The following is a 26,511-nucleotide window of genomic DNA, read 5'->3' on the forward strand; positions in this document are numbered from 1 at the left end:
CCAACACTTGTGGGTTAATATTTTCACTAGCTCTTAAGGGACACATAAAATGACATCTTATACAAGTTTGACTTCTTTGGGAAGGAAGCCAAGTTTTTTTATTTAGTCCCATTCTATAAATGCTTATGTAGCTTAAGCTAACTATGATGGGAGACTATATTTAAATGAAATTAGCATTAGATTTAAATGCTAATTTCATTTAAATATAGACAAGACATTATTTTCAATCTCCTCCACATGGTATAGTAATTTAGTATTTATTCTAAAACTTGGATCTTAAACATGACAGTGGAGAATTTTTTATTGACATTATTTCTCATTGGTAGTGAAAATATTCATTACCTTATTTCACGTAGTGTATAAAACTGTAAAAATCCGACTTCTCAGTTCAGTAGATTTTTCTATTAAACATGCAGTTAAACTTTAGTAGTAATTTTGAGCATTTTGACTGTGGTAATGGTTTAAAGGATATATACATATGTAAAAATTTATCAAAATGAACATTTTAAACATGTAAACTTTATTTTATGTCAATTATGCTTCAATAGATTTGTATATTTAAAAAAATCTGTAGCCATTTGGAACCAAATGAATTTAAGATTGTCATGATAGTTGTTGCTGGGAGAGAAAACAACAACAAAAATAACATAAAAAGTTAATTTGCTTTAACCTAAATGATTTCTTTAATCCATACAATATTTGAGGATATAATCATAAACTAGATAACCTGTAGTCCTATAAATGTGTCACACATGCATCACAATCTTTATGCCTACTATGAAGAAAGGAAAGGAATGGGTGTGCTCTTACTTACGTTTTCTAAAGTTTAGGTTTAGTAAAGTATCCAGATATACATCATAGGTAGTTAAGTAGGGAGCAAAAAAAGCAAGACATAATCTCATATACTCTAAATGAGGCCTAATAGGATCTGCTTTTTCAATAAGCAAGTTATTTTGTCCTGAAAGAGTTGATAGGTTCATTTATTTAGTGAGCCTGTGTAAGTATACCTTGAGTATACTATAGTTAAGCTCTGAGAACTTAGGTTTTGGGAGATGTCCCACTGCTCCCTTTCTGAAATCTAAGCTGGTTTGTGGTGCCTAAACTGTGCAGAAAATATGCTTTTTTCTGAATATCTCCTTTACCTCTGGGAATCTGGAACTTTGACGTGTATAGGAAGAGAATGCATACATGACCAGTCCCCAATGAATACCTTGGGCATTGAACTCTAACAAGTTGAATAGCCAGTAAGATTCCATACCTTTTATGGCATCTAGTGAGTCATGGTGCCATCTCTTACCAAACAGAATGTGAATAGATCAGTCTGTCTTTTTGATGAAGGCAACTGGATGTAGAGGGTCCAGCATTTGACTCTAAGACCTAGGGCATATCAGAGATATAAAATAAAAGGTGACTGGATATATGGATCAGTGCTTGGGGGAGATCCAAATACAAATCCAGAACTCTCAGACTTCACCAGACAAGAAATAAACTTCTGCTCTTATAAACTATGAAATTTTTTCCCATTATACCAGATAGCATTGTCCTAATAAATATAGATAAAACAGTCATAAGGGGTGGGGGAGAGATTTATATATTGGAAGGCTAATAATAAAAAATAAGAAAAATCTTAATTTAAATGAATTAATTTTTAAACTTTAAATGTTCGGTAAAGATTAATTAATAAAGCCAAACAAAGCAGAAATTTAAACATTTATGAAGCTAATAGCAGAAATTAGGGACCTAAAAAATATGCTATGGGAAGAAATGAAAATTGAATATTATTCATTAAAAAGTGATAAAACTGGCAAAATTCTTTCAAGTTTGATAAAGAGAAAAATAAGGAGAGACAGAAAAGTGTTTGAGGATAAAAAGGAAATAAATGCTAATGCAGTAGATATTTAAAAGATAGTAAGATAACACGACTAACTTCTGCTAACATTTTGAAGACATTTATTGAGTCAAAAATTTAAAATCTCACTCATCTCCACTCTCTCTCCTCCAATATAGGTCCAGATAATTTTACTGAGGAGTTCAATCAAGTTTTCAAAGAACAGATCTCTCAAGTCTTATATAAAATATTCTAGATAATAAAAATATGGTAAATGTCCCTAATTTTTATTTTTATACCTGAATAACATTGACACTATAATTTAAAAAAAGCAGTATGAGAAATTAAAGTAGCAGATTTCATTCATGAATAGAGATAACAGAAAACTAAGTCAAAATACTAGCAAATTCATTCCATCAGCTTTTGTAAAAAGTAATATATACAATTTGGATCTCTTTCAGCAATGCAAAGTTTTATTAACACTAAGAAACTGTCAATTAACAGACTAGAGGAGAACTCACAGAGTAGGCACCGTTGATGCCCTACCTAGATCCTCTTTACTGGCGACACCGCTCCAAGCTGCTCCGAGTGTCTTCTACGCAGAATTGCCCTTGGTTGCCATGAACCACCTTTCTGGAAGATCCCGAGAGCTCTCTGAGCAGCAAACCAGGAATACCAGAGTTTGGAAGCCAGGAACGACTTATATGCCTCAGCCAGGGACAATTCATTGGCATGGTTTATGCTCCATCGGAATTATCGACAGCAACAATTTTGGCTAATGATAACATGTGAGCTTTCAAATGATACTTTGGAAAGAAAAAATCACAGAAGAAATTATTATTAAACTGAAATAAGGTAACAAAGGACAAAAATATATATTGCTGAATTTATAAGGAAAAGCAAAAGTCAGGGTAGAGATTACCACCTGGGGAGTAGATAATGTGGGTGGGCATATGCTCACAGAAAGCTTTAAATATACTATTCTATATATTTTTTTATTCATACATATATAAATAATTATAAGATCTATGTGTATTTCATGACAAAAAATTAAGCCATGCACTACTGAATCTGACTCTCATCAGTGATAGTTTATTATTTTCCCTTGACAACAGTCTCTTTCCTGTCCTATAATGGTGAGGAAATGAATGATTTCACTGACAATAAATCCCACAGCACTCACGCTTTGGTGTATTAGTCCATTCTATAAGGTGAGAAGAGATGCTTCTGGTCACCTCAGGAGCCCAATTCAGATCTGACAGCTCTTTGGCAAATTACAGAGACACTATCAAGTATCACAATCCTATGTTATTATGCAATAATTAATAAACTCCCCAATATAATAAGCACTCCAATATCATCTAGTGTTTTAAAATCTTAAATAGAATGGGTATGATGTAGAATATAGAAGAAAACTTAGCATCTCCTTCAAATTCTATTTTCCCCTCCATTCTAACCTACTAGCTAGGGACAACCGATTGTTATGTTTTATTCATGTACTATTAATTTGGATGTTTCTATACTGCTGTTTTTCTAGTTCAAAATATTTTTAAATATTTCAGAGTATTCATGGTTCAGGGTTAAAATTTTTCAAATGTCTTTTCCTGGAAAAGCTTAATGTTTTGTGGGAAACAGAAAAAAAATATGCTTCACAGCAGTTTCACATGGGAAACACCCAATAGTCAGAAGGAATTAGTAAACTGTGTTATTATTTTTATGCTTTCTGTAAGGCCTTGTCTATTGCAAGTTGTGACATGGATCTGAGACCAACTGTAAAATATGTGTATTCAGAATTGTCATTTAATTCATCTTTAATAATTTGATGTTGATTCCTAAAGTTTCTCCATCCATATTATATCCAGGTAGCTTTATTTCTCCTTCCAATTTCTATCTGAAAATTCAACCACTGTAGGCTTTCCTAGGGGAGATACATTCGGAGTATTGTTTCCTATTACCAAGTATTTGCTTTCTAAAGGTCATACAAAAGTGACTGACATCAGCCATCTGTCCTGGATTGTTACAGTCTTTTGTTGCAATAATTTGGATAAGATGAGGCATTTTTATTCCTCAAAGATCTGGTGTTTTTTTGGTGCCCCTTTTAAAATTTGATTTCCCAAACTGGCCTTTGCCAACACTGGTCCATATGGTAGCGGAGTGTTTTTATTTAAAAATATGACTGACAGAATAAAATTCTTGTCTTTATGCTGTTAATGCCGTCCAAGGGTTCTGACTTTCCCCGTTACTATCTGGAAAAAATCTCCGACTCCAGATAGCCTAACCTCTTCCTGTCGACTCCTGGCTGTAAGTTTCCTGACATGATCACTAGCACTTTGTTAGATAATTTTTTATTTATTCATGTTCCCGATAGGTTCTGTTCTATAGTAAATTATTGTGCCATGACCTTTGTTTGTGAATTTAAAATTTTAAGTCCTTTATTATTTAATTTTTCCTTAGAAAATTAAGTGTAGGGTGGCTATGCTATGGGTTGCTCCCTTTAAGAAACCACTGGCAGAAAACAGTGTTTAAATGTACCAGGGAATGATATTCTCAGAAAATGGCTCAGTTTCACCAGCACATTGATTAGTTGTCACTGTTTGGTTTTGGGGTGTTGGGGGGCTTCTTCAATGATCTTGAAGAAAAGGGTAGGTGAAAACTTGAGGAACTATTCTTTAAGGGACAGATAAGTAAGTAGTTACTAAAGAAGACCTGACAGGGAGTGTCTGAGATGCCAAATTTGTTAAGACATAATAAGATTTAGAAAAGATAAAAGGAAAGGTGTGAAACTCTGTTATTTTTACTAGTAATTTCTACCTTTTCAGTGAACAAGATTAGGCTGTCATTTAACAGAGAGGGAATGGTGTATGACTGGGATATAGAGGAAAGCAGAAATGTCCTCACAATGAACTCCTGTTTTCAATAAGACCTGTCTTAATATTTTAAAATTACTGTGTGCTAATAAAATGCACTCATGTTAACTTCCTCAATGGGAAGCTATGTTTTATGAAAACAAATGTTTCGTTTCCTATTTGTGGAATATGAAGTTTTATTGTCTGTCAGATGAAAGAGTAGCCTCTAAATAAATCATTTTTATTTTATTCAATATCTCCTAAAATAGGAGCATTCTTCTTTCACTGGAACGAGATAACAGACCTATTTTCTATTGAAGATAAAACTCTATCACAATTAATAATGTATAAATAAAAATAAATAATCTGGTGTCTCTGGGTTGTGGGTAGAATGGAGGGGAAAATGGATTTTGAAGTCGATGCCAAGTTTTATTCCAGATCCTGCATCATTTCTCTTCTATTTAAGAATTTAAAAGTACTGGATGATAGTTGAGCATTTATTATATCTCAGTGTTTATTAATTATTATATAGTGGCAAGGTGTTATTATACATGATAAGTCCCTGTACTTCCTCCCCATAGAAGTGCTTCCTTTATCATACAAAATATACCTCATGAATATGTTAATGAATTTTGTTTCTCTTGAATTTCAAGGGTTTTATAAACCCCCAAATATTCTTACTCTAAACACTTCCTTTATTTTTTTTCCAAAGAAATTACAAGAATTAATTTTCATGTTTTTAAAATGATTATATCAACAAGAGAAACTGGCTTTTATTTTTAAAAAAGATTCTGAAACAGAGAGGAAGTAAGTTAAGAATAAGTCTAATTCATAAAATTATACTAATGAGCCTAATCTTATATTTAGATTTTTATGTACTGAAGTTATTAAAGAAAATCCAATACACACAGTGAAATAGAGATTATAATTTCCTTTGTCTTCTGTATGGTGAAGCGAAGGACTGAATGAGCTCATACTATATATACGTTGCCTGCCTGGATGGAAAATGCATGTGATTGATTAGTCTGCATGGAAACTGCAAAGGCTTCACACCTGTAATATAAAACCCAGGTCACTTTTGTCTGAGTCCAGCTCCTGGGAAGATTGAGGGAACAAAAACAGAGCCATAATAATACCACTACTTAATTTGCCAAGAACTTTACTAATTTCTGTGTTTCACACAAAAAAAAATCACATCTGGTATACATAACAACTCTGTAAGGTAAATATAAAGATATTGTTATTTTTATCTCAGATTAGAGGGGAATTTAAACAATGTCTAAATTGACATTTAAACTTAGACAAGTAGTTATAGTCACAGATTCACGATATGCTCTGAATCATGGGCTCCTAAACCTAAGGGTTTTTTCCTCCCCTATTACTCTAGTTATAAATAGTTTGTTAATATTTTGCAGGTTCATATTTTAATTTAAAACATTGATTAGGAATCAAGGAAGCTGAGGTGTGACCTGATTTTTCCCCAGACAATTGGTCCCAATAAAGCGTTTCACTTTCCTCTGTGCCTGTTCTCTCGAACTGGAACAGGCAGAGGGGGGTGGAAGGGGCATTAGATCGGGCCAGTGAAAGGAATGGACAGATGCTGGGAGGGCAGAGGGAAAGGTATGTGTCTTCCCATTTGGGGGAAATTATATTTTGAGAAGAATTTAGGGAAATACAAATTAAAAGGAGCTTATGCACCGTATCTCAACCTCAACTAGAAGATATGATTGAAAGTCATTTTTCAGGTGGTATTTTAGCGACAGGCTAATGGCCATGTATTATCATTGTGTGATCCATATGAAATGTAAGGGCATTTGGACAGAGAAAACACAGGTGATGAAACCTGGGAGGTGTATTCAGTGTTCGTTGTTCTTGAAAACCAATTTCCTAAGTTTTCTTTTAAGTGAAGAAAAGGGTATCGCTAAAATATTTTTTAAACCAATTATACTTTAAATTTGTAAAACATGATATAGAAAATGCTTTGTAAAGAGTAAAACACTTTTAATTTCACGTATAATTTTAATGTCTTATGAAATGGATCATTAAAACCTTTTGAAATAAATGTAACATGAACAAAACTGATTTTGCAGACCAGCGGTGGTGCAAGAATGAAGACAGGATGGATGACAGGAGGCTGGAAACACAGCGTTGCGAGAGCTCCGAAGCCAAACCACACCGTGGAATGAGGCCTTGAGCTCACCCGAAAGGGACTTTCACAGAGCACTTTTCTGAATGCAATTTCCTTTTATTACTTTTTGCGAGGAAGAGCATGATTAGTGACAGAGGGGGAGAAAATGTGTTGAAAAACAAAACCCTGAAAACAACATGATGGCTACTTTCTATTTCCGAAACCATTTTTCTTGAATTTCCTCTGAAAAATACATGAAATATATAAATTGCTCTTATATAGTTTTTCAGGAGTTGTAAAAGAAAAGAGGCAAGTAAATGTCAAAAAAGAAAAAGTGAGAAGCAGAAGATATAAAAGTAGGGATTTCAGGCTAGGTCTGCTTGTGGTATTAACAAATCATTGAATCCTCATGTTGCATGTCACTTTTTAAAATAAATCCAAGTGTAAATTTTTATATAATGAAACACTAGAGCATGTGCCATCTTTTGTGTAAAGTACTAAAAATAATGTATTAAAATAATTGATGTAGTTTTAATAAGGCATCAATTTGGTCTTTGGTATTTAAATATTATTTTTACTTCAAAAATATTTTATACTTAAAACAATGATTATAGAAGATAAACACATTTATACATTTATGATATTCTTAAAAGTATCTCTCTTGCCCTCATTTTAATTTATTTTATTAGGATGAATAAATTGATAAAATTAAGTGATTCCAACAATCATACCTGAAGGGTATGTTAACCTATGACATTTTTTTTTTACCTTCTCCAGATAGACCCCTAAACTAAGTAATTATCTTTGGAAATAATTAAAATAGCCTGATATTTCTTCTGAAGGTACACAAAACTCCAGAATCTGTCTTTACTGAATGATAGACATTGATGAGAGTCAGATTCCTAACAAAGAAGTCTGAGCATGGTCACTTTTCTGTTTTAGGGGAAAATAAGCTCAATGACACTGGCTGAAGAGTAAGATCCAGTCATCTTAAATCTAAATTCCACTTCTCTTAACAACTTACGTTATTTTCATGCATAAATTCTCTACTTCACATAGAATAATCTACCTTTGGACATTTCCTTAAACTGTTCGCTCTGCTTCTCCTTCTCTCTGCACTTCTACCGTTCTCCCTGTCTCGAGTCCCAAAAGTGTTGCACAGTTTTAAGGTGATCCTGGAGCTTTCCTCGCATTGTATTCAAACATATTTTTGAATACATGCTATTTTGCTTTCTGTTATATTGCCTATAGTTTTACATGTGGGTCTTAATTCTGAAGTGAGACTCTAGTCTCATTGGTAAGACCTACCATCAAGACTGCTTTGTTGTTGTTGTTGTTTTATTTACCTTTCTCTCAGGGCCTGGATTAGTATCTTAAATAGAGTGCATATTTACAGGACCTTATTTAATTAGTAAATGTTAGATTAGATACATTTTTGTTGGAAATTAAGGCACCTGAAATAGCTCTTTGAAAATGAAGGTAGATGATTTAGAGTAAGAATTTGGTGCATTTTTACATAAGAAAAAGTGCCCTGATAAAATTATTAGGGTGATATTATGGCCCATTTTCTTATTTCCAAAGCTAATAAGGCTGGGCAATAAGACTAAATCATGCAATGAACCCATTTTAACTTATAAATTACATACCATCTTCAGAGGATATAATTTTAGAATCTTCGAGTGCCTATTTTCTCCATTTAATTTCACCTATGACTTTAGAAACGAATCATTACAAAATAGTTTTAATATCTCTGTAGTATTGAAGAGCAAAAACCTTTCATTTCCATTGACTCAGCAAAATGGATACATGTAATCCTTCCTCAGTAACTTAAAAGCACTTTTTTGCATCACTGCTTGAAAGATGATCTATTTTTCTTTCATCTCTTCTTTATTAAAACACTAATATATTTTATTGGTTTAAATAAAAATAAGAACACTTCTTTTCATATGTTAAAATTGTTGGCATTAATTTATTATTTTTAAATGATGTATTTGGAATATTTGAAAAAGTGAGTGAAATATCTGTGCTGGTTGTGCTAGTCAAATGCTTGGAGGGTTTATGAGAGTCTTAATCCTATCTTGCAAAAAAGTTTACCTTCAGTAGATGAGGTAGAAAATATATGTTGAAATGGTTCCATTTCTTTCAAGTAATATTTAAATTGCTTTTATTCCTAAAGGGTAAAAAAGGGGAATTTGAATTTGAGTCAAATCTCCCAAGAAATCTTCTGAGATTTGTTCTCTTAAAAAGAAAGCCAAGTAAGTTAACTGAATGGTAACACACCTTGAAGCTAAGTACAATTTAAGTTTGAAACTTAGGACTCTTCCCTGTTTCCAGAATATTTAATTTAGAGTTCAGATTTGTTGAATAGCTGATCAAGTACTGTCCATACTAATAAGCAGATGAAAACTAACTCCCCCAAAAGCTAGAAAACTTACTCCCCGAAAAGCTATTGGATCTATGCATGTCCCACTGTACCTATTACCATGCTGATGGTTTTTGATGGCTGCTGAAATGAATGAGTCCACCTAAATTTCTGTTTTCCTTATATATTCAGCTAAACTAGAAAAGAGAAAGCAAATTACGCTCATCAGTGCAGGTCTGTGCAAACAAAACAAGTTGTATATTTTCATCTTTCTTAGAAATATAGAAATGGACCCAATAAACTTCCCTCTTCTACCCAGATTTCTGATTACATTGCTTCACACCAAGTATGTAAGTCAAAGCACTTGTTAGTCTGTAATAGCTATACTATGTCCATTAAATCATTTCTAAAATAATGATTTATTATGATTTGAAAACTTTGTCTGCTCTGTGTAACCGTATCTGTGAATCAGCTTCAGTCTTTGACAGCACTGAAAGTTAGGCTGAGGCCGGACACAAAATAAAGGCCAAAACAACTGTTCATTAAATTCTAGCTGAATCTTCAGAACTTTGGGTACTAAAGTTCTGAATACTTCATATATTTGGATCATATCAATATCCAAGTAACTATTATAAACATTCTTTTACTCTCCAATATTCTTCAAGATGTGTGTGTATGTGTGTGTTTATTTTAAATGCAATTTCTCCCAGAATATTTTCCTCCTTGTACCAGGTTTTAGGAAAGTCACAATTTAACTTTATATAGAGCCTTTTCTTAGGGAAAATTTTCTCTTCAATCTCCTCTTCAAATCTGTATTTGTGCAGATTTGTTATAGAAATAATTTCTAATAATAGATCTTTAGCAATTTCTTCAAGCCCTATTAATGCCTCACGGTTTTCACAAAGACTATTTGGAATTTATAAATTCTTATAAGAAATACTTGGATTAAAAAATCATTGTAACAATTTATATTTCCTCTCTTTAGCAGCCACCATTTTATATTGGCTCTGTCTGTAAAAAATTATCTTATTAGAAAGAAGTAAATTGATTCCAAAGTTAAATTTTATTTAGATCTATGAATTTAACTATGACATACAAAATGTGCTGAGTGTATTAGATTCCATAGCTGATTCCATTTGAAATCATATATGATTCCACAGCTGATTATCCATGGCCAGTGAATGCTCAGAGTTGATGTGTCAACTCTTTGCTCACTAGACATTTTGAGAATTTTCTCCTCACACTAATAAACTGGAGCTGTTAAAGCAAGGTAGTGAATGTTACATGACTTCAGTCCATTTGAAAAGCATTTATATATCATTTTGTTTTTTACTCAAAATAGAATAAAAAATATGAGACCCAATCCATACTTACAATAATAATATAATTGCCTAGTTTTGGAGATCATATAAAAATAATGCTTGGAATGCTTTAATTAACAAAATTCTAAAATAAATCAACACGGTAAGATAATATTTCAATACTACAGAAGATTTTGCCTCCATATTAGATTTGATATCAGGGGCTTAGAATAAATCCATTATCATCAGCATGTATAATTAATATTAGTTGGACCTGGCTGTTTTTCTACAAAAGCAGGGAAATATTTTGGCATTTGAAAACATATGGAGGACCTCAGCTTTTACATAAATGGTTAAATGTACAGATACAATTTCATCTTTCAAATCCTCATCTATAAGTTACCAGGCGAATATTAAGTACAAACAAAACAATGTAAAACTAAACAAAAGCTGTGGGTAGTTTATCAAAAGTCTAAATCCAAAAGCCTACTGGACTCCCCAAACCTAGCCTCTCTGGTCCTCTTTGCATAGGAAAGTCAAAACACCAGGATTCATAGTTCTTCAAAGGTTCACCCTTCTTTTGGGATAAATGTGGTCCAACATTAGTATAATCAGAGTATGTGCATCCACAGCTTACTCCCCAAGCCCCCGAGTGTCTCTTTTGATTTAGTTTTATAACATAATGCACACTATTACGATATTTTAAAAAATGATAAAGTAGCAGCTGGAAAGTTAAAATGTTGTGAAAACTTAAATTACATTTTATTCCTCAGGCTTAAAACACAAATTGTGAATTATTCAAATTAAACTTACTTCCCATACCTCAAAACTGAACTATGATAGCACAGGGCAGTTGCAAACAGAGGCAAAAATTCAAAGTTTTGCATATAGGTAGAATCAGACAGAAAATGTCATGTAACTTTTGAGGACACTAGATTATGATAAACTTAAAGAGCAAACAAAAAAACACCCACTTGAAATTATTCTTAATTGTGGATTCAATCAATACATAAATGTGGTCATTTTTGGCGAATGGGACCCTTAGGCTATGAATTATTATTTCAAGATCAATAGCAACAGTAAAATATTATCTAAACAATTTGGGGACAAAATCCCAAGAAATTCTAAGAAAATTAGCTGATCTAGAAAAATATTAAAATAATTTAACTTGTGTATTATATGTGCAGTTAGCAGTCGCTTCACTGTTGAAGGTTTTACACAATTCTCCCATAATACATTTTATCCAAAATGTGTGTAAGTATATATTTATAAGCCAATGGAATGAGCAAATTAGGTGGTGCCTTTGTGTAGCAGAACAGTTTATAGTTGGCAAAGCATTTTTACAGACGCTTATTGATCCTCACACAAGCCTGTGAGGTAGGGAGGAAAGTCTTTGCCATTTTTACGGTTCGGGATCCTGAAGCTCAGAAACCTTGGGGACCTATCCAAGAATAATAAGTGTGAATCTCCTAATTTTTTCTTTTGTCTGCTCCTAGTCCTACACATTTTCCCTGCAGATCCTAAGTATATAAAAGCTAATCAGCCAGTGAGATGGGGAAAGTCGGAACCTATGTAAGGAATAAAGGTAAGTCAATCATTAGTGTATGAAGTTTTGAGGATATTCTCTTCAGACTACAATTCAAATCTTGTGAAGTAATATTTTTGACGACTGCTCCTGTTATAAATAAGTATAAACCAAGCACGAAATTTTTGACAAGTCATCTTAGGTATAGGAATGATAAAATCTGCTGATTAAAACATACTAAAACCAATGAGGAAAAACAAGAGAGTTCCCCAAAGTTTTGAACAGGGTGAGGTTTGTAGCTAATTTTTAAATTAAATCTTTCCCTGATAGGTCTGATTATCTGGGTATACCTTAAACCATTCACTCTATCAATTTAATAAAAAGTGTTTTTATTTCTGTTAAAATAAAAGGGGGCCCATGGGACAGAGAGAGTCTCTGTGCTTCAGAGCAGCGCACAATCAGTGCACAGAAATTGCATACATTATAGTGCAAGCAGCAAATCCCCATGCTCCATCAGTTTCCTATGGAGAGAAGAAGTGGGGAGGGCAAAGGAAAGTGGTACATACAAGTCCATGACAGAGTGGCCTGGTAGACTGGATATCTCTCACGTCATTTAAAATAAGACAAAGCTACTGAGATCTGTCACAACAACAGAGTGTGGGTCTCAAGAGTCCACCCAGAAAAGTGGACACAGAAGTCGTGATTTTTAATTCCACAGTGCACCACCCCTAGAAATCAGTCATAAGTGATTTTGAACCTTCCTATTAAGTTTTGCTTTTGGAAAAAAAAAAAAAAAATCACAAAATATTGAAATAAATATGATTGTTTGGCTGAATCCAGGTATTCTTAATTAAACAGTACCACAGACTTTATTGAGCAATTGAAAATATACACAAGGAACAACAGCTTTTTCTCTGTTTGTTTGTGTTTTGTTTTTGTTTAGTTTGACTTCCTTCCAATTAAACAACCCAGTTTCGATCATGAAAGGGCACTTGTTTCTACAGTGGCCGTGCACAGCTTGCTCAGTTCCAAGTACTGTTCCCACGCTTCTCCCTGGTCATGGCTGAGGTTATGTCTTCACTTGCTCAGGAAGCAGATTCTAGAATGTTGCGAGAACTGACCCCCTAAGTTGTTCTTTCAGATTCTATTTCTCCATAGAGTTCAGCTAACTTTTTAAACTCTGGTCCCCAGTCCCCAAGGTAGTGATAATCCTGGTCTGACTGTGTGGTGGCTGAGTCCAGGGAGCTGATAGACCCAGCCTCCGATCTCTGACCCTCGTAGGCATAAGTCTGAAGAGAGTCATAAGGGGGGACGCTGGGATCTAGGTCAGCTTCTGCCAGTCTCTGCTTAATAAATTCCTGGACGTCGATACTTTCCAGGGTGGACAGTGCCTGGGGCCGGGGGGTGAGCTGCACGTCAGGTCTGATATCTCTCCGGTACTTGAGCTGCTCGGCCGCAGATGGATTCCTCAGGGCGCTGATGTCAAAGGCCTCGGTGTCTTCCTCCCCGCCCCCTTCATCATCATAGGTGACCACATTCTCCCGCACGTCTTCCTCTGAGATGATCAGGGGCTCTTTTCGGCTGCGCCTCAGGGTGACAAAAAGTACTACAATCGCTGGGGAAAAAGGGAAAGAGGGCGAAGAGTTAGAAAGAAAAGAAGGAAGCCTGCGGAGAGCTGGCGTGAGCAATGCTCAGCCCTGGCCATGCCTGCGCTGGCCTCAGGCTCGCCTGTCGCACAGCCCTGGCACCTGCACTCTCTCCATAGCACCTCGAGGGGTTCAATAGCTCAAGGCATGTAAAAAGTAATTTTCCGTATAAAGCAGTAGGGGTTTCTGATCTTTTCTAGAATGCCAAGACATTCTCGCTTGCCAGGCCTGTGCGCTCACAATCGCTATATAGCTGTTCAGGGTTTACACAAGGGAAACTGAGGGAGGAAAAACAACATGAAATTCTGACCAGGAAAATGATGGGGTGTGTGGATGTGTCTACAGATACTGAATCCTTCTAGGGAGATACACTGCAGGCAGGATATTAAGCTTCTATAGGATAGGAAGGAGCCTACCATAAATCCTTTCCTTCCCATGCTTTGTTGGGAATTAGAGCATGGTTGATCTTTTTTGCCCATTTCCCTTTAGAAGAACATGATCGTGCATTAATAACTGCATTTGCTATCCAGCTGAGAAAGCATCATTTTATTTGCAAGCAATTTAGGTTTCGTAGGAATGTTTCAGCTGACGCCCTGGTCTTTACATAAGGTCTTTACTTAACCTTCACAACAGAGCTGGGGCTTTGCTCATTTTAAAAATGAGCAAACTGAGGCTCGAGAGTGACCACATGAATTTCTACAGTCTAAGCCTAAGATCACACAGATGGCAGGCGGGAGGGCTTGGGCCAGAATCTATGACTTCTCCCATCAAAGGTTATGATGTTTCCATTACCACATTCTGCTTCATTATTTTAAACATATACTTTCATCTGAAATTCATATTTCTATACTGTATTTTGTCTATTTTGAAAAAATTTTGGTATACTGTATTCTACCTGGCAACCCTAAATATATGTAAACTTTAACAAATGGTGGTAAAGCAAACACACACCAGGCTAGGTATCCTGTGATTAAGAACATACCCGGCACACTAGAAACTGCCCTTTTACCTCCTTCCTCTAAAAAGTAACTTCTCGTCTTAACATTTATTGTTATGGCTCCCTTGCTTTTTTTTATAGCTTATCCCCATGAATGCACACCCCTAACCAATAGAGGTGACCTCTGCCTATATTTGAACTAGATAATCCTAATATATCTGCGCTTAATACTTCAAAATGTGGAGAGGAAGAGGGACAGATTTTCCAGCCAGAAGTGGACCGGATAACCATGAGGCAGAAGTGTGCTGCTGTGCAGGTGAAAAGAGGTGGTCACAATACAGTGGGAGGAACCTGATTTTCCAAGGAAAAGGCAAGTGGGAGCCTAAGGGGATGAAGGAAAAAGGCAAAACATTGTTGACATGGTCAGAGAATTATCTGGAAAAATATGGAATAAGAGGATCCTGAGGAGGCAGTGGGGAAGTGTCATAGGGGAGACTGCAGCAGGCACGGGGAAGCTCTGGGTCCCTGTGCTTGCAGAGGGGTCACCGTGGCACGCCGAGAATGGAGCGCCGATGTCCAGTCCTGCTTCCCAAATACTATCCTAGAGGGTGGCGCCGTTTCCCATCCGTGCCGCTGATCCTTCAAAGACACTTTCTAATATAGCTATTTGGGGCAGGGAGAGACTTTCACTGAATGTAGTACATATTCATTCAATACTTCGCTCTTTATTTTAGAGTAAATCCAGCCTAGAGCTTTCTAATTCAATGGCCCAAGCAGCATCCTCAAGGAACTCACTTCATTGTATTCAGAGGTTGAGATTTATCATCGACTATATATTTCTGCTCATCTTTATGATTAAGTGAGGAGGCTGTTCTAGATTAAAACAGCTATTTCTACACACTGCCTAATTTATTACAGCAAAATTTCTTAACGTTTCTCAATAAATCAAGTTATTTTCCTTTATGCTGAAATAATTGGTGGTTGACGTCAAGGGGATTTATGCGTATGCATAACAGGGAGGCCTCGATCAATACATTGTCAAGGTCCGGAGGTAATTCTCATTCTTCATCAGGGCCAGTGCCATATTCGCCTAATGAGACACAGGGGATAATCTTGGGTTTGTTACTATGGTAGCTTATGTTTGCTTTTTCTCCAAAACTTAAGAAAATATTACCAATACCTTTTGATCCAAAATGTATATGCTAGTTAAGTTTAAACTTTGAGAATTTGCATCTGTTTCTTTCCAGGCATCGATAGTTATTTTCCAGTGGCATATATTCCTAGAGTTGTTGCATACCTAATTGGTATGGGGATCAACACATAATTAATCATGCGATCTGAAACACTTTTACGAGTGAAAGAGATGTTGTTTATAATTAGATCAGGACATCAGGACGAATACGAACATATGGTGCCTCTAGTCAAAGGCAAATTCAAAACAACTCAGAGAAGAATGTGGAAACATGGATCGGAAGATGTGCTTTTTGATGACTCTACATCTTCACATACATGGTTGTTCAGTGGGTGTTTCTGGAGCAGATGGCACACAGTAGATACTCCATGAACAATTCTCGTGTGGATGACAAAGAATCCCCTCTGTGAAACTGGCCACAGGGCATTGTGCTAAGTGACTCTTCATGCGTAGTAATAGCCTCAGTAAGAAAATAATTTTTAAATATCTTTAAAATCAGCTTATGGTTACTAATAATACCAGACACATAATTTTACTCAAAAAAAAATTTAATGTTTGAAAATAAGCACCACAGTATTTTAGAGATAGCTCTAGGTCCTTCAAATTGAAACTTTATTTTCACAGATTCCGAAATCCTGTAGAATCTAGAATGGGTTGCCTAAGGTCAAAGCATTAATTAATGGCAAAACTAGGGCTAGGTTTACACAATTAAGGTCATTTCACAAACAAATGGCTACTAGTTAAAACATTTCAGTATTAAAATATTAATTTCATAAAATGTTCAGCTGTTTTAGGTTGGAATGTTATTTCAGAATTACAAGGTCTAAAATAATGTTTTTCTACCTCTGGTGTTGCTGATATCTTCCTAAGAAATTATAAAGTCACACCTTAACCACCATTATTTTAAAGTTACAAATGACTATATCCTGAGTCCGTTGGTTAGATACCTTCTGAATAACAATAAAAACACTTAAAATGTCATAAAATATAAATTACATTATAAATAATGATTGTTTAAATCCAAGCTTAAGAAATTATTCTGCAACCTTTGGATAAAACTATTAAAAAAAAAATTGAGTTTCAATAAAAATTGAGTGAGGAAACATATCGAATAGCATCTTGGCTTCATTAGTGTTTAGGGATAGTATAACATTTAGAAACGTTCTCTTATTTATCCGAAAGGGAAAATAAAGTTTTATCAAGCAAATTAAATGAAAATATTGTTTCAAGAAATAATAAAATATTATTTTACATAATACACCTTAAATGGACCTGTATATTAACATTTTTCAATTACTTTTTAAGGTCTTATATTAGTAAAGGAAAATAGCTTTATGATGATTAATGATAACAAAAGCCAAAGGTAACCTGCTTCTCCCAACTGAACTATCTTTCAGAATAAGGACACTGGAAGAACTTACGTTAAAGTCACTGAGTTCTATACTTTGTGGTTTAAGTTAAAAACCCTAAAGGGCTGTTTCCGAATCTTAGCTATTGTGAATTGAGCTGCTGTGAACATAGGGGTGCATAAGTTCTTTGCGATTAATAAATAAATAAATAAATAGATAGATAAATAAATAAATAAATAAATAAACCTTAAAGGGATCAATAGTTGTAGTTGTTTCATTTAGTTTTATTTTCTCTTTCTGGTTTGTTCATGTATTTTGTTTTGTTTTAATTTTCCAAGATAAAAATGTAATGTGTTACTATCTAAAGAAAATAGTATTGTGACCAATGAATATATAAATAAATCCTCTCCAGAAAGCCTGATTCATCTGATTTCCCTTTTCACCAGGCATCTGCTGTAAAAGACTAGACCACAATAAAACAGGTCTTGCTGTGGTGCACCAAACCTCCATATTCCAGGTTGCTAAGTGCAACTGATACTTTTTGGTAATCAATTTATCTAACCTCTGGACAGCTTTTGACATTGTTGAATGGTCTGTCCTCTTTGATAGGTTTGTTCCTTTGACTTTTATGCCATATTTCCTAACATTCTTCTTCCTTCTCTGACTTCTCCTTTGCTCTCTCTGCTCTCTGATCCTTCTTGACTTAATGATTACATTGGAGTTTATCACAGATCAGTCCTGCTCTATTATCTCTTTATATTCTCTAGCTATAGTGACTTCAACAAAGTGCGCTTCTGACGTCCACCAGCTTGGAAGATCAGGATCCACATTCAGCAAGAGATAAAAGGTCTTCTTTGATATGGTTCTAATTCAGCCATATATCAAATTTACCCCAAGATCACTTTTTATTGGCAATTTTACTTTCTGCCCGTGGAAAGTTGTTTCCAAAAAGGACATTATGGCATAGACATTAATTTCTGTTCAGAGACATGAATTGATTAACATTGCACTTTTCAAATGGAATCTCAGGTGCTTTAGTTAAAATTTTGATAAATACTTTCGTCTGGGAACTTGCACTGTATTATCCAAGGTAACTTCTGATTTCTCCTAAAACATCTTGATAACAGCCACCTTTCTTCAGTTACACTCTTAAGTCTGCTAGTCAAGTGTGCTATGTCTGAAGGAGATGCTTCGTTTCCTACCTCATCACTTTGCCTATGTCCTCTCTTGCCTCCATGAGTCCTGTTCTTTAACTTCATTAATAGTCATCTTTTTTCAAAATGTAAATTTATGATGAGATTCTATTACTTTAAACCTCTCTTTATACCCCTGGGACAAAGCCCACTACATTCACCTTGTCCAAGAAGCCCCCAACTGTCTCACTCCTGCCTGAGTCTCTCTTCTACCTTTCAGCTTCATTCCACCTCGCTCTCCACTCCCTCTGTACAGGTCATTTGGTTTCTACCCCAGAAACAAAACAGGAAACATTCCTTGGAAGAATATCTCTGTTTCACCAAAGCATATAGCTTTTTGTTTTGTTTTGTTTCTTTGTATGTACAGTACCCAGAAAAGAACCAAAGATAAGGCTGCTAAGAGAAAGACAAAAGGAGAGAACACACTGGAAAAACAAATATATATCCACTTTGAATTATAAAGCATAAAAATTCTTTATATCTATTTTTCTTGTTATAAAAAAAAATCTAGATTTTCTGTCTTGTATTAAATAGCAATTCTAAAAAGTTTATATATGCAATAACAGCTACAAATGAGGTTGTGACAAGATTTAGACTATTAAAATAATAAAAAATATTTTATTTTTAATCAAATAAAAATCCTATTAGTTGTATTTTAATATCTCTAAGGCCCAAGTTACTTGGACTTAATAACTTTAGAATTCAGCTAACATTGAGGACTAACTAGTATTTTAGACTAATAGAAGTTTCTACAAGAAATCAATTTTTTTAATTTTGTGTTCAGGTTCATTTTAGAATGATGTCACTTTTGTTCTTTGAAATAGACTGTAAAGCCTGTTCAGGATGGGATTTAAAATATTTAATATTAATTGTTTCTAGGATAGACCCTTTCCAAAATGATTTCTCTCATATTCCATTCTTTTTTTCTGCTATTTCAACTTTTTAAATTAAATCTGAACCAAATTATTTCCAGACTTCCTGTGGTATTAAGTCAGTGAAAATCAAATCTGTCCGGCCACGTCCTGTCCCTCACATCACGCATTCCTGTTCCTTAATTTCTGCCACTGCAGGTACTTGTGGACGCCCTGTCGCACATCACTGGGGCCGAGAGCGACTTACCCAGGAGAATGACCACACACAGAAGAATAGCGATTAAGGCTCCTGTGCTCAAGCCAGCCGAGGACAGGAACGCTTCGGCGTGGCAGGTCCGCACGCGCCCATCTCTCTCGCACGCACAAACCCTGATGGTGAGGGTGCTGCTGCTGCTGAGAGAGGGGATTCCACCGTCAGAGATCATAATGGGCAGATAATACACATCCTGAATAGTTCGACTAAATCGCCTCCGCCTGGTCAGAATGCTGGCTGTGTTATCTATGACAGACATAAGCAAAACAAAATGTACTTAGTCAAGTGCCGTTCGAGATTCACATTTCCTTTAGTGAATACAATGGGTATGTGTGACTTTTTTTTTTCTTTCCAGTTTATGAAATGGAAGAGGGAACATGAAGGGGCAGTTATTAAAGAGTAACTAATATTGGTTCTCAAACTGAGAAACCTATTTGAAAAATTAATAGAATCCAGACTAAAGGAGAGGGGAAATAGTGGAGGACAAAGGAGGGAGAAAGCAATTGGTACCAAACTTTGGGGTGAGCCAGTGGTCCCAGCCCCAAATCTGGTGGCTCTGAATATGTGATAGGAATGGACATCTAGATTTTTAGTAAACTATTTAAATGATATTAATGTACAAGAAAGTTTAGGGCCCACTGGTATAGATAATATATTTATGGGGGCAACAGATCAAGTGATAAACGTTTTTAGACTGAGTTGTGACTTGGCACATTCATATGTTATAAGAAGCACATCACAGGAAAGTAAACGATGAAAACAATAGTTATTGTACTTTTACATGGTTTTTAAATGCTAAGCACTACAGTAAATGTTTGCGTGATATATTTCGATCAATCCACACACCTTAAAGGGAGAGGATGTTAAATTCCTTACAGTTTAGGGGGAGTTATTTTTACTATAAGTATTAATATGAAAACAAAAAACTGAGTCCCAGAGGATAAATTGGCCCAAATCACAGAGCTAAAGAATGGTCGGAACACAGTCACAGCACATTCTAGAACCCTGCGCAAAACCACACGGTCATACTGCCTCTTCTCTACAATTCACTTCCAGTTGGGATCGGAGGCTTCAGGGTAATGGTCATTTTTGCATTGTAATTCCTCAGTCCGTGTCAGTTAGCTACAGGCCCTCCTGGTGCACAGCTGGGTGAGCTGCTCAGATCCCCTGCATGGAAAGACTTGCTTCCCCTGCTGCTGATTGCTGGCTGGCACAGGGTCACGCCATTCTGGAGCAGCACATAGTCAGTGAGCGATTGCTGCAAAGTCATAAAGGTTGAGCCATGTCCTCTGAATACAGACAGTATTGAAGGGCAAGTTTAGTTCCCAAGCTTTCCCACGGGGTCAGCGTGGAGGCACTGAAATGGCACGGTAGCTCGGTTTCTCTCTTCCCACCCCTTCTTCATTTCACTGTGCTGCGCAGAGGTTGATCCCAAGGGCACACCCCAGTAAACATCCTGCCCCCTGAACTCCAATTCAGGGTCACTTTCCAGAGAACGCAGCCTGTGACTTACTTACTTTTCACTAAGATGTAAATGAATCATTCTATAATTATATTTAGGGATTCTTTCTCTCATACCAATTTCTTTTATTTTAAAAATTGGAATGCTGTGACATACATAAGTTTGTTTATGATAGTCACGTTAAAATATTTTCTTTATTGTACATTGCCAAATTAATGCAATAAAAAAACAATAGACTTTCCAAATATTAAATGTAATACAATAGAACACACGAATTCTATATATATACATAATCTTATGTATGTATTATATATAGATGTGTATATATATATAGGTATATATAGCTATAGACACAGATATATGAGTTGTTGGAGTTTTGTTTTAGAGCATATATGAGTAATCTGATAAGGAATTAAAAACATTTTCTTACCTGACAATAGAGGTATATAAAAAAAAAATCAATTGTCTATTCTGAAGTAGGTTTCATAATAGAGGAGGGAAAAGAGGAGAAATAGCATCATACGTGTTGTCTAACAGTATCAGCAATCACAGGTACCCTCCCAGAACACATGAGCTCTGAGGAAGCAGGTCTATTAGTTGTAGGATGTTGTATCATGACTAACCTAAACTTACCTATATGCACACCTCCTTAGTCTAAGGAAAAACTATGAACAAAGTGTTCACAGGCACAGACATGTTTAAGAACCTCACTGCTGGCCCTCTGAAGAAGAGATGTAAGGCACTGTCCCTGATCTCAGTAAACATGAAAAACGACCTGTGGAATGGCAGGATAACATGCACAGGAAGGCGGGGACTTCCTTGATGGCTCTCGGCTAGCGTGCAACGTACATTCTTAATTTGGAAATGCGCTCTCTTTCAGAATATTTATTGGAAATGCAACAGAAACAAGACAGCAAGAATCTGTTTGTAGTGTTTAAATTCTTAAATAGAAAGCTATCCAACTTGTGGAGGTATAAAAATGTTCTTTTTTTTTTTTTTTTTTTTCCAGTTGAAGGTTTCACTTTTGAAAAGAAGACGACTTAGGAAGCAAAGAGCTGCTCACCTAGAAAGGCTTAGCACAGAATAATGGGCTCTTGACAAGAGATAGTGCACACCTCACCAGAACTGCAAAAACGTGCTTGGCGGAAGGCTCACTAAACTTGAAAAGAAAACTTTTAACAAAAATGAAAGGGAGATATATAATACACACACACACATATACATATATACACATATGTATACACATATATATACATATATACACACATACATATGCATATGCATATATATATGCAGAGAACAAAACTTGTCTAGGCGAAACTGCAAAATTAGACAAGAGCAACAACAAATCTCTAAACTATAAATACACTTTTTAAAAAGAAACCAAATATTATAGACAGTATTGTGTGACTTCCAAATGGACCAAAAAAATTTAATATGAGATGAATAAAGTCCAACCATAGTAGGCTAGAACATCTGCATGTGAGAAGTGCTAATTATCAATGTGAAATGGCGGACACTCTAATAATGCAGACGCAAGCTTGGTTCTTAATTCTAACTCGCAAGAGCTTTTGGATGAAGACAGAAGCTTATAGGACACTGGCTTGCCAGCCAAGCTCATTTAGCTAATATACTGGATTAGCATTCAAGGGGATTTTGAACAACCAGCACAAGACCTTAAACTAACAAGAAGACATAAAATAAATATGCACATTAGATTATAAACTTTGAAAAGTATCATATGAGGGAGATGGCCTTAGGGAGGCCAAATAAATTAAAACAGTCTAAGGAGCATTCAGTAAAGGTATGGCATTTCTATGCATCTCCGTACTGAGAAGACTTCATTGGAATACTGTGCATATTTTTGGGTTTCCTACCCTGAAAGTGCTGCTTCAATGCAATGGAGTGTGTATTTAGAAGAACTTGACTGGGATGGGAAGTTAGAAATATTTATCATATGAAGAATCTTTGAAAAATCAGAGTGTGAAAATTCTACATGTCACTTGTGGATTTAGGTGACCAACGGGTCTTAGAAATTGCCCAGAAAAATTTGGCAAACTTTCTTAGTAATTAATATATTTATGAATATAATCAATATAGTCCTGATATTCACAGCAACTATATCTTCAGTAGAAATAGCCTTGAGCATGTTCCAAACTTACAAATAGATGTCCATGAACTCTTTATTTTGTTATATATCCATTTCTTGTTCAGAAAAGGAGATGCACATATAGGAGAAATTAGGGAGACTGCCAGGCAGATATATTTGACTCATGTAGACACAGTGTGGTGATTGTGAAATAATTAAAATTTGGAGTTCTTTGAAAAGAAATAATAATAATAAAATTTATTTTTGTAGCTATAAGACCTACAGAAATTTTATAATCGATAATTTTGCAGAGACCTTCCACAAAAATATTTATAGTAAAATATATTGTTAGGTGGTTATACTTCCAACCTCTATATTTCTACAGGAACAGAAGGCTCAGATAATCCAAGCTGCCCACTGATTCTGTAATTCAGATATAGTTTTCTGGAACTATCAGTTTGTGCCCATTTTTTTCCTTTCCAGTATTTTGAATGACCTTGAAAGATTCTAATCTCTATTTCTACTTTTGTAAACAATAATACAGTTTAAGTTAAAATAAGGTATGCTTTAAAAACACTTCCTGGAGCAAAAACAAATCCTATGTTAAAGCCTAATATTACCTTATATCTTGGAAACTGTTAAATCTATGTGTTCTTCAAAGCTCTTAAATTATTAGACACTCATCCACTCCCTGCCATTTCAACAGACTTCTTGTTTGATAAGCAGGCAGAAACATATACTTTATCTCAAGCATATCTTACCACACTATTAAAATAATATTTCCAAATCTAGCAGAACTGCAGAAACAACTGAAATTCTCAGATATGGATCTCTTATTGAACTTTAAAAAAAAATATGTCTGAAGAGAAAGTTGGAAATAGAATCTTAGCCTCCACCAGACAGGTAAATATGCGTCTTCACATTGTTTTTACTTTTTTCCTGGTCTTTCAGCAGCAGTAAGATCCATTCATAATTTAACTATTATCACAGCCCATGCATGAAACAATGCTTTTCTGCTTTCCTGTGAAGCTCCTTTCACATAATAGGTACTTGATAAATAATGATTTGAACTCTACTAAACAGAAATTTGTCTTTTGTTATGGTGTCTTTATTATGTTGACACGTATTAAGAAATTAAACCAAAATGAACTAATATATCTTGTAGCACTTCAGCAGCAAGGCCTCCTCATGTTCCTAATGAAGGTTTATTCTCTCTTATGTTTCCTGACTTCCTTTCTTTTAATCTTAGAATTGACCTAATCTCATTTTTTAGACTCTTGATCCTCCTGTTCATTTACATTTGTAAATATCCTCCTGGCCTCACTTGTGTTTCTGCCAAACGACAAATGTCTGATCCAATATGCCATTAGGTTCTTATTTGCACCTGGAATGTCATTCCTTTGACCATCTGCCACACTCCTTCTTGGTAATTTTTAAATCCCAGATAAACACAACCATCCATTGTCTCAGGTTTCTGCTTTCAGATTCAGAAATAATGTGGATAAAATAGTTATAACCATCTTAATTTCACCAAATAGATAGAGAAACTTAGGCTATGCTCTCAGAGGAGGTTAGTAATCAATCTATTACTACCCATTTTCCAAATTCAAAATGATTCGTAAATATAACACAATAATGTAATTTTAAAGTAGAGATAAAAACAGCAGTTTACAAAAAACAAAAAAAGGGAAAGAGAAGCCCTTACCTATTATTTTATTTTTTAAATATTTTTATTGATTTCAGAGAGAGGGAGTGAGAGGGAGAGAGAGAGAGAAACATCAATAATGAGAGAGAATCATCGATCAGCTGCCTGCGACTGGGGATAGAGCCCGCAACCTGGGCATGTGCCCTGACGGTGATCGAACGGTGATCTCCTGGATCCCAGGTCAATGCTCAACTGCTGAGCCATACCTGGCCGGGCCCTTACCTATTATTTTTCACATAATTTTACCAAATTCTACTATTTTTAGTAGGGAATAGATGAGCCAAAGTAGAAGAATTTCTGTTTGGAGTCTCTAAATTTATAAACACTGAAGGAAATTATAAGGATAAGTCCTTAGAGAGCTTTAGAACACACAGTCTATTTTTGCTTCAAGTCCCCCTGCCTGAAGGCACCGGGTGGAGTAGATGACTCCTGCACTCAGGCAGCATTATCATCTACCAGGTTCTGAGCAAGGAAGGAATTAAGGCAAAAGTATATAATAAGAGGGAAAGCAAAACAAAGTGGCAAAAACTGGTAAAATTAGTCCTATTTTAATTTTGTTTTTATAATCTTATTGTTTTCTTAGTGAGAATGAGTCAGCTGTCTTCTTCTTGTCACTGTGAGTAGGACTATAATATAAGAATCTGGGAGGAGGTATGGGCTGGCAAACCCATTTGCAAAAGATATATAAAAGTGAAAAAATAAATCAGCAGAGATTAAAATAAATGAGATAAGAAAAGCATATATATATATTTCTCTAGAGGAACAGGCCCTCTAAAACAAATCAAATCACTACACTTGCAAGTCACACTTCCCCATTTCAGGGTCAAGGCTGCATACAGACTGCCTGTGTCTAGTGAAGCTTTGGGTTCTACCTTGCATGAAGGATACTGTGGTTCCCTCAGGTGTGACCGGACCAATGCTGTGGGTGAGGACTGAGTGAGATCTGACTGGGAGGAGAAAGGAGACTCTAGCAGAACAAGATCAGCCTCATCCCGCCCCTAGGGGAGCGACTCCGCAGGCACAGCTGCTCCCACATCCACTAGAGGACGTCTGAGGCTTCATGTGCAGCTATATTCTCAGGACAGGCTGTGGTGCTATTTTATTTAGGAACGAATGAACCGCTAAATGGTCTTTTAAAACCCTGTGGATAAAAACAGAATTTTAAATGGTTGTGCTCTGTAGAGAAATTACACCACCAGCTGTGAGTTGTGGTTTGAAAGACAGAAATAAACTATAGGAATATTGACTACCACAAATCTGACAATGCTAAAGAAGTATAAAATAAACCCTAAAATCTCCCGTGGTATTCGGTATATATATATCAAACTAAATAATAGCATTTCACTACAAATGAACTGAAATTTGAAAGAAAAGACACCAAAAGAAACATTTTAAACATGATCAAAGTTGAAAATGGTCCTTATCTTAAACTCAATGCAATGTAAACTCAAATTTAGATATTCTCTCACTAAACTCATATAGCCATAAGGAAAGGCAGTATTTTTCTATTTAAGTGTTTTGCTAAAAGCCATAAAAGATTTATAAATAATATGACCTCATTTTTAGAAGTAGAAATATTGCAAAAAATAATAAAAGGCAATAAAACTAAACAAAATCTTCAAAATGTTGCTACAAGGCGAAAAGGACAGTCTACAAAACCTTGTGTTTAATATGTTTAAAATGGTAATTTTTAGTGCAGTTCTTTCATTATTTTTAAAATAATGTGTTATTTGGATTCATTTATTTTTTAAAAATGCAAGTGTCTACAAAAATAGAAAGCACATATAAGAAGGAAACAGGTAAATATGAGTAGTAGATGTCCT

The 26,511-nt window shown here is 35.3% G+C and overlaps 1 protein-coding gene across 5 annotated transcripts in view; it reads right to left on the reverse strand.

Moving 5' to 3' along the window:
• Nucleotides 1-10,210: 10,210 nt before the first annotated feature.
• Nucleotides 10,211-26,511, reverse strand: part of CDH18 (cadherin 18) — a 624,577-nt gene continuing 608,276 nt past the window's right edge. For 2 of the 5 annotated variants that reach the window (XM_081131293.1, XM_081131292.1), the window contains 2 exons: nucleotides 19,427-19,569; nucleotides 11,208-13,605 (listed from right to left, as the gene is read on the reverse strand). In XM_081131293.1, coding sequence (XP_080987419.1) covers nucleotides 19,475-19,569 — 95 coding nt within the window. In that variant the 3' untranslated portion in view covers nucleotides 11,208-13,605; nucleotides 19,427-19,474. Of the gene's footprint in view, nucleotides 13,606-19,426; nucleotides 19,679-26,511 lie in introns of all 5 variants that reach the window. The other 3 variants (XM_081131289.1, XM_081131291.1, XM_081131290.1) reach the window with 3 other exon arrangements.

The sequence above is a fragment of the Miniopterus schreibersii genome, assembly GCF_964146895.1.
Source record: "Miniopterus schreibersii genome assembly, chromosome: 3".
NCBI lineage: Eukaryota > Metazoa > Chordata > Mammalia > Chiroptera > Miniopteridae > Miniopterus > Miniopterus schreibersii.